The sequence below is a fragment of the Merops nubicus genome, unplaced genomic scaffold, assembly GCF_000691845.1.
Source record: "Merops nubicus isolate BGI_N331 unplaced genomic scaffold, ASM69184v1 scaffold2789, whole genome shotgun sequence".
In the NCBI taxonomy this organism is placed as follows: domain Eukaryota; kingdom Metazoa; phylum Chordata; class Aves; order Coraciiformes; family Meropidae; genus Merops; species Merops nubicus.
The window spans coordinates 76,746-90,376 of NW_008632860.1; the positions used below are offsets into that span (position 1 = coordinate 76,746).

Consider the following 13,631-nt stretch of genomic DNA (forward strand, 5'->3'; position numbering starts at 1 on the left):
AGCGTTGATAAAACACAAGGAAGTAGTCTGCTCTAAAGGTCTGGCCTTCACCAAGAATGGGGTGTCAACAACTGTCCTCAGCAACCCAAGTTTGAGATCTTAATGGAGAAGAGAAGAATGTAAGAAGCAGCACAAACCCTACAGTATGTCACATACATTAGTTTGTCTACAGCAACCTCCAGGCAACTATATTAACATGGAAATAAGCCTGAAAATTTTATTGGTTTACAGTGGAACCTTCTGAAATGGTGAGACCAGTTCCTCACCTGCACTGAAAGCAATGACACAATTTTTATTCAAACCTTGAACGTCTTGCCATATAACAGCTAAGACTAAAATCTATGAAACAAATGTTGGAATATTTTATCTGTTATATCACCCTATTCTTCTATTAGTACAGGAATTTGACTGGCTAGTAATCTCAGATGACTCCTGATAGATCTACATAGTATATGAAAGTGCTTTTGTTCTGAAAAATTGCAGCAGCTGAAATAGCACATGGCTCCTTTACCACAGTCTACAGGTTGCATTTCTGGCTTCTGGAGTTGACATTAGAACTATTGTACAGATGAACGCACTGAAGGGCCCTCTTCTAATTTTCATGTTGTCTCCAAAAGCCTCACGAATAAGCTTTATTCTGAATAAACCACTCCATTCCATAGAAAAGGCTCCTACAGAACATCCCTGAGGTCTTCTTATCATCCTCTCTCACTCCAATTTCTGTATCTTCCCATCCATGCTAAAAAAAAAAGTAATATTCCTACAAACTCATTTGCCAGTGCACAATACTCTCAGATCTTCAAAAGACTCAAATAATCAATTCAACAGTTCTTCCAAGAAATGACCCAAACATACTACATTTTGAAGAGTCACTCTTCTTTTGAAGAGATGTCACCGAATAAACCTCTGAAGACATCCAGTTAATTTTGTCAGACTTCACATGTGGTGTTTCTCTGTGTGCTCTATCTACAATGGCATACTCACACAGGTTTTTGTCTTATATATTTTGTCTGCATGCATTTTGGGATGGGGACTCAGTTTATACTGTGTCTACTGTAAGGTGGTCACAAATTCTGCTAGCATATCATCTGAAGTGCTGTGACTGAGAACAGAAACTCTTTGTGAAGGGGGTTCAGCTTTTGCTCACCCCTAAACTCTTCTGCTCTACTGTCCAGATGCTGTGGGCTTCATGTGGCAACTTCAGAATGGAGAGGACCTCCTTGCTTCTAAAGCATCCAACTGCATGGACTTCATACTGTAAATGTTACCCCACCTTGGTCTTTTGAAGAATATGTTTTTCAAGTGACTTCTTATTATTCTAAATAGCACCACTTGGAAGATGTTTAAAAAACCCAGGGGAAGTCTTCAGGGAAGAAATCTGTAGACTCCTTTCTTTGACTCTGCATTCCTTTGTGCATTAGTGCATGTTAGGCACACTGAAACATTGCTCAGTTGTGCTATGAACAGAAACTAGCATTTTCTAGGGGAAATTTAAAACAGTTACAGAGGGAACACTACCTTTAAGCAGACATGGATAACTAATGATGCTGCACGAAAAAATAATTAAAGCTACTGCAGGGGCCTTACCCTCAAGGAGGTAAATTACTGTAAGCTCCGTAGAAACAAAAGCTGCAATATGGCAAAATTATATTGCAGTAATCCACCTATCCAGAAAAGTGAGTGGAGAAAATCCAAGTCTGAAGCATAAATTAAAACACCCCAGTCTTCATACACATCAAAACTGCAATTACTAGGCATGGAGACTAGATACACATTCCAAAAGGATCATCTGTGCTGTAAAGAAAACTAAATGCACTGCAGCTTAACAACTGGATAAAAATAACAGGCTTATTTGGTTTGAAAGTCAAACTACAGGTATTCTTAACAGCTACAGTATTCATTTCTCTACAAAACTTTATGGAAGCAGATAGTTAAAAAATAAAAAACCTTCTGAGAGTTCAGAACACCACCTTTTTAATTTTCTATTAATGTGCTAGCTTCACTGGAAATAAACATGTTCCCCTTTTGCAGTGTCTTCCTGTTAGTAACAGTTGCACATAAATAAAATTTTCTAAACAAACATCTTATCTTTTGGAAGGAAGTCCATTAATAAGGAATTGACGTCCTTCCCCAAAAAAAAAAGATCAGTGCTAATTCTTTCCCATAAACTAAAGAAATAAACTTACACCCTGAGATTTTTTTACTCTATTTTCACAGCAAACTGGATAGTCTGCATGTAGATAAAATAGAACTGTTTGGGTTTTCTTATAAACAATATCTCTGTTGCTAGCTTGGCACATAATACTGAAGAATTAATCTCTTCCCTCAGCTTTTCGATTATTTCACGGAACTTGAGTTTCATTTCAACTGTACTCCATATATTCTTGTTCGAATTACAGGGCAGCTTATGACCAATTTTCAGCTTGGCAGCTTCAGAAGCACACCATGGCTGTTTAATATTTTGATCTATGGAACTACTTTCATAGCAATGTCCTTTACCCAACAAATGCAGTCAAATCGACTCTAGAAATTGTGGTCATGAACTACTATGCTCTTCACTGGCTTTTTCAGCTACACAAGACATTTCTATTGCCCAAAATTCACTTCAATATGGACACAACCTTTATCTGTTTCCCTTCTTCAAAACAGCTTTCCTTTATACTAAGGGAATTTGAAGTTGACCCTGTACTGTATGCTACTTGTGATATATAAAATAAATATGTTTCTCCCAAAGGCTTCAGGAAGCCAGCATTTTAATCTATTTGCGACAATGCTGAAAATAGAAATGTTATCATGTTTAAAGAGAGTTTAGATTTTCAGTGGTTTTGCGCAACACAACTTAAAATCTCAATGTCACACTGCAAGGAGATAAGCCTAAGAGAAAAGCACAATAATACAGTCTGTGATTACCATACCCGGGTAAACTGCAGAGTTATAATCCCATAGTATTTTTGTACAGAAAGATCTATTTATCGTAAACACATGAAACGTTTAAGTCTAGGGGCCACAAGAAACTTCAATATATTTACTGCTGGAATTTCAAAAAGAAGTTTTAAAAATAAAGTGCACTAAATGGTGCAAGAAAATGCTGTTTCTCTTCAGCTGTGTCTATACTCAAATGCTATTTCAAATGCACCTATTGCAATTTTGGAAGCTGAAACAATGCTATCACACTTTCAGATATCCTAAAAATGGGAAAATAAGATTCCACAGTCCTTTACCAAGAGTGTGCACAAATTTTGCTTACACAGTTCTTTACTGGAGAAGGCACTTAATGTATGTCTTAACACAGATAAATAAAAGAGTGACAGATAGTGAGATTGAGCATTAGACTTCTCCTACTCCACTATACTAAACTCAAAGATTACTTCCTGATCCTGTTTTGCACTAATATACTTCACTGTCCAAAGATCAGTTTGCTGTAGAGGGGCAAGCCCTAGGCAGATAAGAGTGGGTCCACATTATACAATCTTGATGGTATTGATTTCTCGCATTCTTATTTAGCATCCATAAATAGCTTTACACATTGACTTCAATGGTTTACATTTAGAACGTAGTATTTTTTGGTGGAACCAGAGGTCTTAATGTACTTGCCTGTGTTTAGTACCATACATACATACCTGAATGACACTATAAAAACAACAAGAATTTCCTTTTCCCTTAAGTCTATTCCTTTTAAAGGGTCAGGTCCTCAGAAAGATTTCCCCCATTTCTATTTAACTCCCCATAACTGTGCTGTGGAACAGTGACCTTATTTAAAAGCAAAACCAGAGCACTGCTTTAAAGGTCACATGACACAACTCAAAATGCAGAGCAGATCATCTGGTATCCCACAGCAGCACTGGAAATAGGGATATAGGCAAAAGCCTAACAACCATCTGGGCAAAATAGCATGCTGAAGATTTTTGTCAGTCACTAGAACTGTCACCCATTTTCCAGGACTGTCCCATTTTCCAGGACTGCCCTGGCTAATACAGATACTCAATCATCTTATGCAATTTCCAGCTTTCCTGCCTTATTTAATTTTTATTCAACCTCCTTTTAAGCATAACGTCTCACAAAACTTTTCTGGTTTAGAAAGATTCTTGATGTGGAAGAAAGCTTTGGGCAGACTCACGAAAGCTCAGTAAACGTGTACAAAACTCCAAGACTTTTGATAAGTTTATTTTGTAGGAACTAAAGTTTTCATGAGCTGTAGTTAATGGTTAGCCAATATACCTGTGAATGACTTTAGCTCTGAGGAACGGACTGATGGTAGTCAGCACATCAGGCAAAGAAGCCCATTCTGTGGTTCACTGTTACCTGTGCTGCTGCCTTGTTTTGTCCACTCATTTCCGTGTTCTGCCATGCAGGTGCCACAACTGGTGGAGGAGGTGCTCTGCGCTTTTTCACTTCTGGGTTTGCTGTCATTCCTGAGATGTTACCAAGGGACAGCGATGGGCCCAGGCTACTGGAACGAGAATTCACCGAAGGGGAATTTGGTGCTGTGGAAAAACCCTGTAAATAGATTAACGTCTTGGATTAATATCACTTTTTAAAAACAATGGGAAAGAAAGAAAGAAGAAAAACAAGACACATCTGGTTACCGTTTAAACAATGATATGAATAATCATGTATGTTCCCCTGCCAAACTTGCTGAATTGCAAACTGTAACTTTTGGAAACTTCTAAAGGTCAACTGCAACAATGCTTACAGGCAGCATTAATAAGTCAGGAGGCAGGATGAGCACCTACTGCAGTTTAACAGTATCTATGGGAATACTTTGCTGCTTGCTCTTTAAAATACAAGCTTCATCAAAACACGCGATGATGGTTATCCAAGTGCATTTGCAGTTGTATTTAAATTGTAAGTAATACACATTTTTGAAAGCAAGATTTATGCTTAAATGAGAACACTATTAATTACATGCTGTAAGTGTCCAGCCTTGTCTATTTTATTATCAATCTGCTTGATTTACCCCAGTCTTTTCTGCAAATTTATGTAAAAGAAATTGCTACCATCAAGCTACTTCTGGTTTTCATGCACAATCAAACCTAGTAACTTACAATCTACTGAAAGCAACTATTTAACCTGGGCAAACGAACTTCTAGTGACAGGCACCATGCTGGATTTTAAGAGGCCCAGAAGAAAGGAAATCAAGAGACACCATTTCAGTAATTCCTTCATGTTAAAAATCACCTATTTTTCATTGGGAACCTAATAAAATCAATGTAAAAAGTTTCACTGATTTCAGAGCAAAGCCTTAATATATGTTTATATTAATATACAAATATTACTATCTATTTGGTTATACACTACTCTAGTCGCATAGTCATACAGTAGTAAATCCACAAATAAGAAAGACCAAGAAACATGATTGCTTGAAAATATGCATTTTTAATTTAGTTTTGACACTTAAATTCAACATAATTAGTTTTTTTAATCTGCTAATAAAGATCTTGCAAAAGCTTTTTCATCAAAACCTATGAGTCATCTTTTGCTACTCTTAATTAAGAGGAGGTTCTATATTAAATTGAAGATTTTACTTTTTAATTAAGTTATGAGACAGTCATTTCTTCTCAGAAATGGCTGCTGTGAAATCATCACTGATACCAGTCCACTGTAAGCAGGAACAGGACACCTATTCTGGAAGCACAGGCGGATGACTTTGGTTGATAATGCTGTTATCACAACAGAACATGCCAACACACTTGGAAAACTCACTTATCGAGGACACAAAGTTCTCAGAACTAATTCTGTCCCAAACCACACAATACATACTGGCAGGAGACTAAAGGCCACCACAAATCCCATTGCTTTCCAAATAAAAGAAATAGTTCTTTGAATCCAAGTTCTCCAATCTGTAAATTGCTGGAAAATGCTTTGCTTAATTCTATGGCTGCCTCATCATTCTGGTGGATATCTGGATTTCCATAGGAGCGTAACCTGCAGTGCATTTGACTCATAAAAATGCCAAGTACAATCTTAGCTAAAACTTAAAAACACAGTAAGCTCAAAAAGACAATTTGGTTGACTTTAATACTGTTAAGGAAGCACGGATGAAACATAAAGAGTTAATGCAAAAAGATGTATGTAATATAGGTTCCCGACTGCCTGGTAAAGTTCAACGTTCTAAAGATTCCTGTATGAAAGCTAAGGAACATCCTAAATGCAGAGAGCAAACTGAGTTGTGTTTTGTCCTTCAATTACTATGCATATGATAATACCACTGACTTAAAATTACCAGCTGGATGCTTTTGTTATCTTTTATGTTGCATATTGCACAGCAGACTTCATCTTGGGACAATATATTTAGCACACACAGGGCATGTTACCAGTCTTCCCTATGAAGAATTAGAGCTTTACTGAAGCATTAAAGCTGTGTTTACCCCATCTTTTTCACTGCCAGTTTCTCTGAACTGAAGTGCATCAATAGCTTCTTCACCTGTCCAGCACATGGAGAAAAAAAAGCTCAAAGTGGAATGTGGGGTTAAAAAAAATAAATCTAATCTTATAAGGAAACATATTCTTTCCATGAACAGTGGAAAAAACTAACAATCTCATCTACAACCTACAAGTTTTAGTCACTCTCAGTGCATGTTGCACCTGGTTCTATCAAATAAAGTCTGCTTACTTCTGAAGAACTGTCAGGGTTCACAGCACGAAATATAAAATAGTCTCTTTTCACACACTTATAAAAATGAATTAAAATAATTTTAAAGTGTATTCTGCAGGTATACTTTTGTGACTATTTTAATTCTTTGAGTTTCCTTTTTGGATCAAAAGGCTGGGAAGTTTTGTTAAGAGACTTAATGACATACACAAATAATAAAAATCCCCTACGACTTCCCTCCCAGTATTATAAACACAGGGTACCAGTAAGAAGACAAGATGTATTCAGCTTCAAACTCGTATCCTATTCAATTCTACCTCAAGGTCTCACAGTTGAAGAGCTATCAATCCTTTTCCAGGCAACAGATCACTGTGAAGGAATACAGTGATTAACAACTAAACAGTTTAAAGCTGAGTATTTCTAAAGTTTGGCTTCCCTAACAGAAGATACAGGAAAATAATATAATACTTACAGGACTCTATAATAAAAACACTTTAATGTAAGAAAAAATAAAAACCTTGGACATTCGTCTATGTTTTCTTTTCCAAGTCCAGCCTTTGAATCAAGCCCTCTATTTCCTGAGTGAGCATTTCAAGAATGCTCATGTTAAGACTCTTCCCCTGAAGTTAAAACTCACTGTGGCTTCCAGGACAACTTCAACTTGTCTTAATGGGAGGCAGACCTCCAAGCTCTCCATGTGTGTGTACTCTTTTTTCAATAGGATAGATAAAAAAAAAAAGGGGGGGACACAAACCAGTGATCCAGGTGTTTTTTGCATTACTTGTTTTTTGTTGGAAACCTAGTCTAGCGAGACAACACCTTACCCATCTTCTATATTGTGTGTTAGATGCAGTGCAGCTTCTCTCCAGATCACTGGATTAAGTTTTCAGGCAGGTTAGCAAGGCAAGGATTAAGAGCATACAACATTAACTAAGCAAGCTTGCAGGGACCTGATACATACATGTCACTTGCCCATAGCATCTCCTATTTCTTGTTGTTTTAGTTTGTTGTCAATGGATCGATTTCAGGAGGGTGAGAGGAAAGTTAAGCTCAAGTATTGCAGCCAATTTAGCTGACTAAAAAAGTCAACCCTTATCCTCTGTTGCATTTGACAAACAGGTTAGCATGAACTGCTCGGAACCATAATCAGATCCTACAATCTATGTGTTTTTTTAACTGCACTAAAAAAGAAAATCATCTCGGAGAAAGAAAATTCATGGCAATGAATTCTATAAGTACATAATACATAGTATATATATTAAAAAACATTAATATAGTAACATGGTGTATAGCATATTTTCCAATTATTACTTATATTATATATAAATACATATACATTAAGATCTTTTAAAAATGCTTGCCAGCTTGGAAAATCATAGTCTTTGGGAGACCATCAGGTGTTAGAGAACTTTGCTAGCAGTTCAAACAAGTAATGCAAACTAGCAAGAAAAAAAAAAAGATATTGTTTCTTCCTTTTTTTCTTGAATTAAGCCAATGCAAAACCAGCATGAACACAGGTACAGCAGCACAGGTCACTAGTTAAGTTAGACTCCAGTCACACAAGGGTCTTGAACATGTATTAGACCACAACCATGAACTAAAGTCCATTGTGATTCCCTGAAGTAGATGCTGGCAGGAGACATTAAACAGCTGTAGTACCTATATATTGTGCCATCAGGTTTCATGGATCCATTGTTTCATGTTATACTTGCCAGCTAGTTGTCTCCCCTCTCACTAAACTTCAGATATCTAAGGAACTTTTTTTTTTTTTTTCCCCCTTCCCTTTCCCTTTCCCTAATGTACAAGATGTTTTCTCTTGGATTAAGCAGTTTAATTTCAGAATTTTTTCCTACTACTTCTTCTAGTTGAAATTTAGCTTTCAAAGACTTTTTGGAAGGGGACAGAGGAGCTGTTAAAAACACAGAAGTAGAAAGGCTCAAAGTAACCTGGTGACTTAGGCATACCAGTCTTATTTTTGCAAGACACTGACTCTTTTGACTTGTAGAACTTCAAAAAAGTTCTTGAAAAAGGCTTGAGCCTTTTTCTTGTAGAAAATCATCTTTCTACAAGACTACCAAAGTCCACAGCCTGGTGAACAAAACACAAGCTAAATTAAGTGCCTAAAGCAGAGGACAGTCTACATTCCAAGATCATCAACTTAGAATGCAATTAACAAAAGACCCTTTGTGAACTACTCCCTTTTCAGGAACAAACAGAAGCTCTGATATCTCACAGATACCCCTGAAAATGTTCCTGTCAATATTAATATTAATAAAATAATGTAGGATTATCTATTAAAATATAACTGTACTGCGGTGAGAATTTCATTTTACAAAAATGGATGTGTATAAAAATGGAATGCAGCCTACATTTGTTTTCAAGAGATATCCTTCATACGTAACTCTCTTATCGAAAGCCCTGTTATTAGCATTTCCTTGATTTTCTGATGACACTAAGTGGCATTTAAAGGTCAGCAAGGAAGAGACTGCAGCTTGCCCGTGAGAATGACTTGACTTCCCGTTCCCTGTCCACACCGGTCCATAAAATTTTTTAAAATGTCAAGTTCTTTTCTTGTAAGGTTGCTACAGCCAGGCTGCTCTTCCGCAGCTCTTTGCCAAAACTCACATATTTGAGCTCCCAGCCTTGTTATGCAATTTCCTTCTGAGAAGTTTTTAAATCAAAAGTAATCAATTGAGCTGTTTTTAAGCACTCAAAGTACCAGATGGATCAGCAAAAATGACACTTTTTTTTTTTTTTTCCAAAACAGAGACACAAAATAGAAGTATCATTAAGGAACTAATTTTTTTTTGTAAGTGTACCACGGGTACGTGTATGAAAGGTAAGTTTTAGAGCAGGCAGACAAATCCATCTACTCAGTGTCAGCAAGAATATTAAAGTCTGTTGAACATTTAAACTAAATTAATGCAAATTTTTATTGATCTGTTGAATCACACCACAACTGATTACAACTGGCTATTTAAAATGTCAGGTTATGTTAGACCTACTGCATAAATTGAAGTTGGCAGCTGCATTCCTTGACGTGATACTAAAATTCCTTATACTAGCACTAAATCTGACAACACCAAAACTGAATTAATCCAAGCTCCTGCTTCAAAACCAAAGCATAATCCTGCGGTCATGAGATTGCTTGGAGACACAATTTAAAAAAAAAAATAGTGACTACTCAGATTTTCCTCTCCAACCAGCCACACTGAATACAGTTTGGGTTTTGTACTTGCTGGAGCACTTGTGATTTTGGTACTTGCACAGTCTGCAGTCAGAAAGGAAAAAAGTTAACCTTTTGCTGCTCTGAATTAAAAACAATAAATGCACTTTAATGCAATTTATTTTATTTTGCTCTATTATCTCCTTGCATTTTGCTATTAGTAGGAATGATGCAGTCAAGCCAACACAATATTTAAAGAGAAGCAACTACTTCATTTCCACAACTGTAACTCATACAGGCAGCACCATGTCAACTTTTAATGTCTGTCAAGCAGGCTTCCAAGGTTTTCCTGTAAAAAATTTGAGTTATTCTTTGAAGTCTATACAACTACAGTGCTATCTTATGCTTGTGTAAGTCTAGCTAGCAATTCCAGATCTTGTGGTCAGGGCCTGTTTGGTGGAGAGCAGAACTCATACAGCCCGAATTAGAAATGCCTGAGAACATTCTCTCTCCTTTGCCCCTGCCAGTTCTCCCTCGCTGTGTCCACACATGTTCTTCGTGGTTCAGTATTCAGTTTGTTAATCAGCAATCAGAAGTTTAATGTGAGTTTTCCAAGACTGAATAAACTACTGTGGCACACATAAAGCAGTGGAATATAGATCTGTGAATTCAACAATGCATATATAATATTCAAGCAATTCAGAGACTGTCAAATTATTTATACTTTTACAAGATTTTATGATAGATGTGCTTCCTCAATGCTTTGAGAAGAGCAGCTTTGAAATGACCTCTGGTGATTTAAAATTCAATGTATTTCCTCCAAATAGTTTCTCCTGTTTCCATGTTTCACTCTGCAGATTTTCCCAAGTCACACCACACTTCACACTTACTAAAACCTTTGTCTGTTACTGCTACCAAAAATCACTCATGCTCATGTCAACCTGAAGAAGTCTCCCTGGTAGAATGAAGACAACAGTCACAATTATCAAGGGAAATGGATGCAATGATTTTTTTTTTTCATTACAGTAATATTTGTAGAAAAGGGAAGACAAACTAACTTGGTTTACATTTGTGTGCTTGTATCATCTCTTCTGTTGAAGTGACATCATGTTTAAAAATTAATTTTTTTTTTTTTTAAGGTAGCATGTGAACAGAATTAGCAGAAATAACCTTTCTTGACAGGAGGGGATAGACACCACCCTTTCTCAATGATGGGACAGAGGGAAAGAAGGCAGAGCCATATCTCAGCAACTCAGAAGCTGGGAGCAGGCAGCATACTGCCTGGTGCTAATAAGTGTATAAATCAATGTGTGGAAGGCACACATAAATCATTTGTGTCCTCTCCTATCAACCTGCACACTGAAGTCACTGCAGTAATGTGGAACCACGTATCCCGTGGACCTTGTGAATCAGAGCTGAGGAACTTGTTAGAAAGAAGAGAAACGTCTTCCTTGATTCAGAGCTGTTAGCATTGCCTAGTCGTCAACCCAATGCAGTGAAAATACACTTGCTACAAAACTTTCTAATACATAACTTGTTTAATTTCTGCCACTGTGTGTCCTATGAAGGATGAAAAATTGTTTTTCTTGAATCTGAAGCTATTTAGCCACAAACATAAGAAACTTAGGTCACTAAATGCACTTTTCTGAGTAAACACAGTTAGCAAAGGAGTAGGTGTATGTTCAAAAAAAGAAAACTTCACCTCATAACCACAGAAGCTGATATGTTTTCCACTTGGATATTCTACTTTCCACCAAATTCTCAATTTCCAGAAATACAGCTAAAAAGCTATGAAACATAAAATTATTGGAAGGTATTTCAACACTGGTATAAATCTACTGACATCCATGAAACAGCCAGAAGCTTTAGCAGACAGTATTCCAGGTATTATTTCCTGGATGACAGATACATTCTGAATACTCCTAAAATGTAAATATTCTTGCTTTTGCTTTGGATATGTAAACCTTAGTGAGATAAACCCATGATTTGTTTTCTGCCACACAGAAAATATTTCTGCATTAGGTATTTTCCACACTACTTGGTAGTTTAATGGAAACTCTGCTGTCTGTCACTTGGGTGGGAGGTAGGACCGCAGGCTGCTGACACAAGCTGACATGAATTCCTAAGTCAAGTTGAACCAAAAGTGACAGTACAGCATGCCAGCAGATGCTTAGGATAAGTTTTGTATACATTTTATATAAGTGTAAAATGATTTGTCTTGACTTCCAGAAGTGTGTGGACAACCTTGTGTCTCATTTGCTAGAAAGCAGTCTTTATTTTTATTTTTTTTAATATATTTTTTTTTAAAAGACCAGAATCCGTTTAAATATAAAATGCACCCTCCTGGGGCTGATTTGTATCTTTCTGTTTAGACTGCTAAAAACTTATCTTGCACAAGTCCAACTCTTTGTCATAGTGCACTGTCAAAATGTCTCAGCCTAAAAAAAAAGAGTGTATTTCTAAAATAGACTGTTACATAACTGTCAAAAATACAAATATGCAAACACAATATGGGGAGAAAGATTAAATTCAAAATATTCCTCAAAGGGAATGGCTAACAAAAATAGGCAGTCAGCAAACTCAATTACTCACATCACTTACAATTTTTTGGACATCTGTGTGCATATACGCTAAGTAAGTGTATCATTAGGTGGTAGCGCAATAGATAGATGACAAAGAAACATTTTTGTCAACCTAGTATGCCAGATGAAAACAAGCATAAGAGCTATCTATAACGAAAAGGGTTTCAAGATTAAATGTCTCATCAAATAGAATGAGAAAATGAGTTCGTAATGAGAAACGTGCAGGGAGTTTGGTGAATTATAAAAGAAAACAGGAAAAACCATGGAAAACACTACAAAGTCTATTCTAGATATTTGACCAAGTGGTACAAAAGCAGACATGAAAGAAGCAAGAAAAAAACACAGGAAGAACTACAAAGAGAAATAAAAACACAGTTATTGTGGTGAAAAATGAAGTATCTTCACCAGATTTTGACCAGAGAGGAAGCCTTTGCAGAAATTCTAAGACAAAAATCAGGGAAAGGAAACCAGCAAAGTAAAAAGCAGACTTTGGTGAATGTAGTGATAGAGTACTGGCTCATATGCCAGCGAAGGAATAATGAACTAAGGAGACATGATTCTACAAGAAAACTCAATGGCTGCTCGCATGCCAGCTGAGAAAGATGTAAATGTTAATGCTTATTTGTTGACTTGAAGACAGTGGGAGGAAAGTCACATGAACAGAACTGGTAAAGTTTCGGTACTGAAAGGAAACAGAATTAATACATAGATTTGTGACTGTGTAAGAAATATTTCTGTGGCAGAAGTTTAACGCATACTAAGAAATGGAATGAGGCAGAATGGAAGATAATAGGCAAAGAAACATTTTTAAACCTACCAAGAAAGCTTTGAAAGCCAACGACAAACCTTAATGGAAAAGTGCATTTTAAAGAAACCTGAAGAAGAAAGAATTGACATGGAAAATTCATATGGACTCCAAAATTCAATTCTATCCCAGTATAGAAAGAAGATAGAAAAATATCCAGCCAGAAGGAAAACAAGGAAAGAACACTTGAAAAGAAGCTATTTACACTTGGTCTTGGAAGGGTATTAGCAGATCTAGTGAGAGCCATCTGGGAAGAGCAAGGATGGAAAAAGCCCAATTTTTGTACATCTGAAAAGTATAGTTTTTCCTATCACTTACACTTCTGCACTATGTAAAAATAAGTTAGCTCAATCAAGTAGTGTTGAACAACCAAGCTGAAAATCAAAACTGTCTTTATTAATGGTCTGGCAAAAGACTTCAGGAAACATGGAGTTCAAAAGTCAAAGATAAACCAAAGCAAAACCACATTTTTGTAACTTCCACTGG

The 13,631-nt window shown here is 36.5% G+C and overlaps 1 protein-coding gene across 1 annotated transcript in view; it reads right to left on the bottom strand.

Moving 5' to 3' along the window:
- Positions 1–13,631, bottom strand: part of COBL (cordon-bleu WH2 repeat protein) — a 109,661-nt gene that overhangs the window by 63,269 nt on the left and 32,761 nt on the right. Inside the window, exon 7 of the mRNA XM_008948017.1 lies at positions 4,303–4,497. Within this exon, the coding sequence (XP_008946265.1) occupies positions 4,303–4,497 (195 nt within the window). The remainder of the gene's footprint in view (positions 1–4,302; positions 4,498–13,631) is intronic.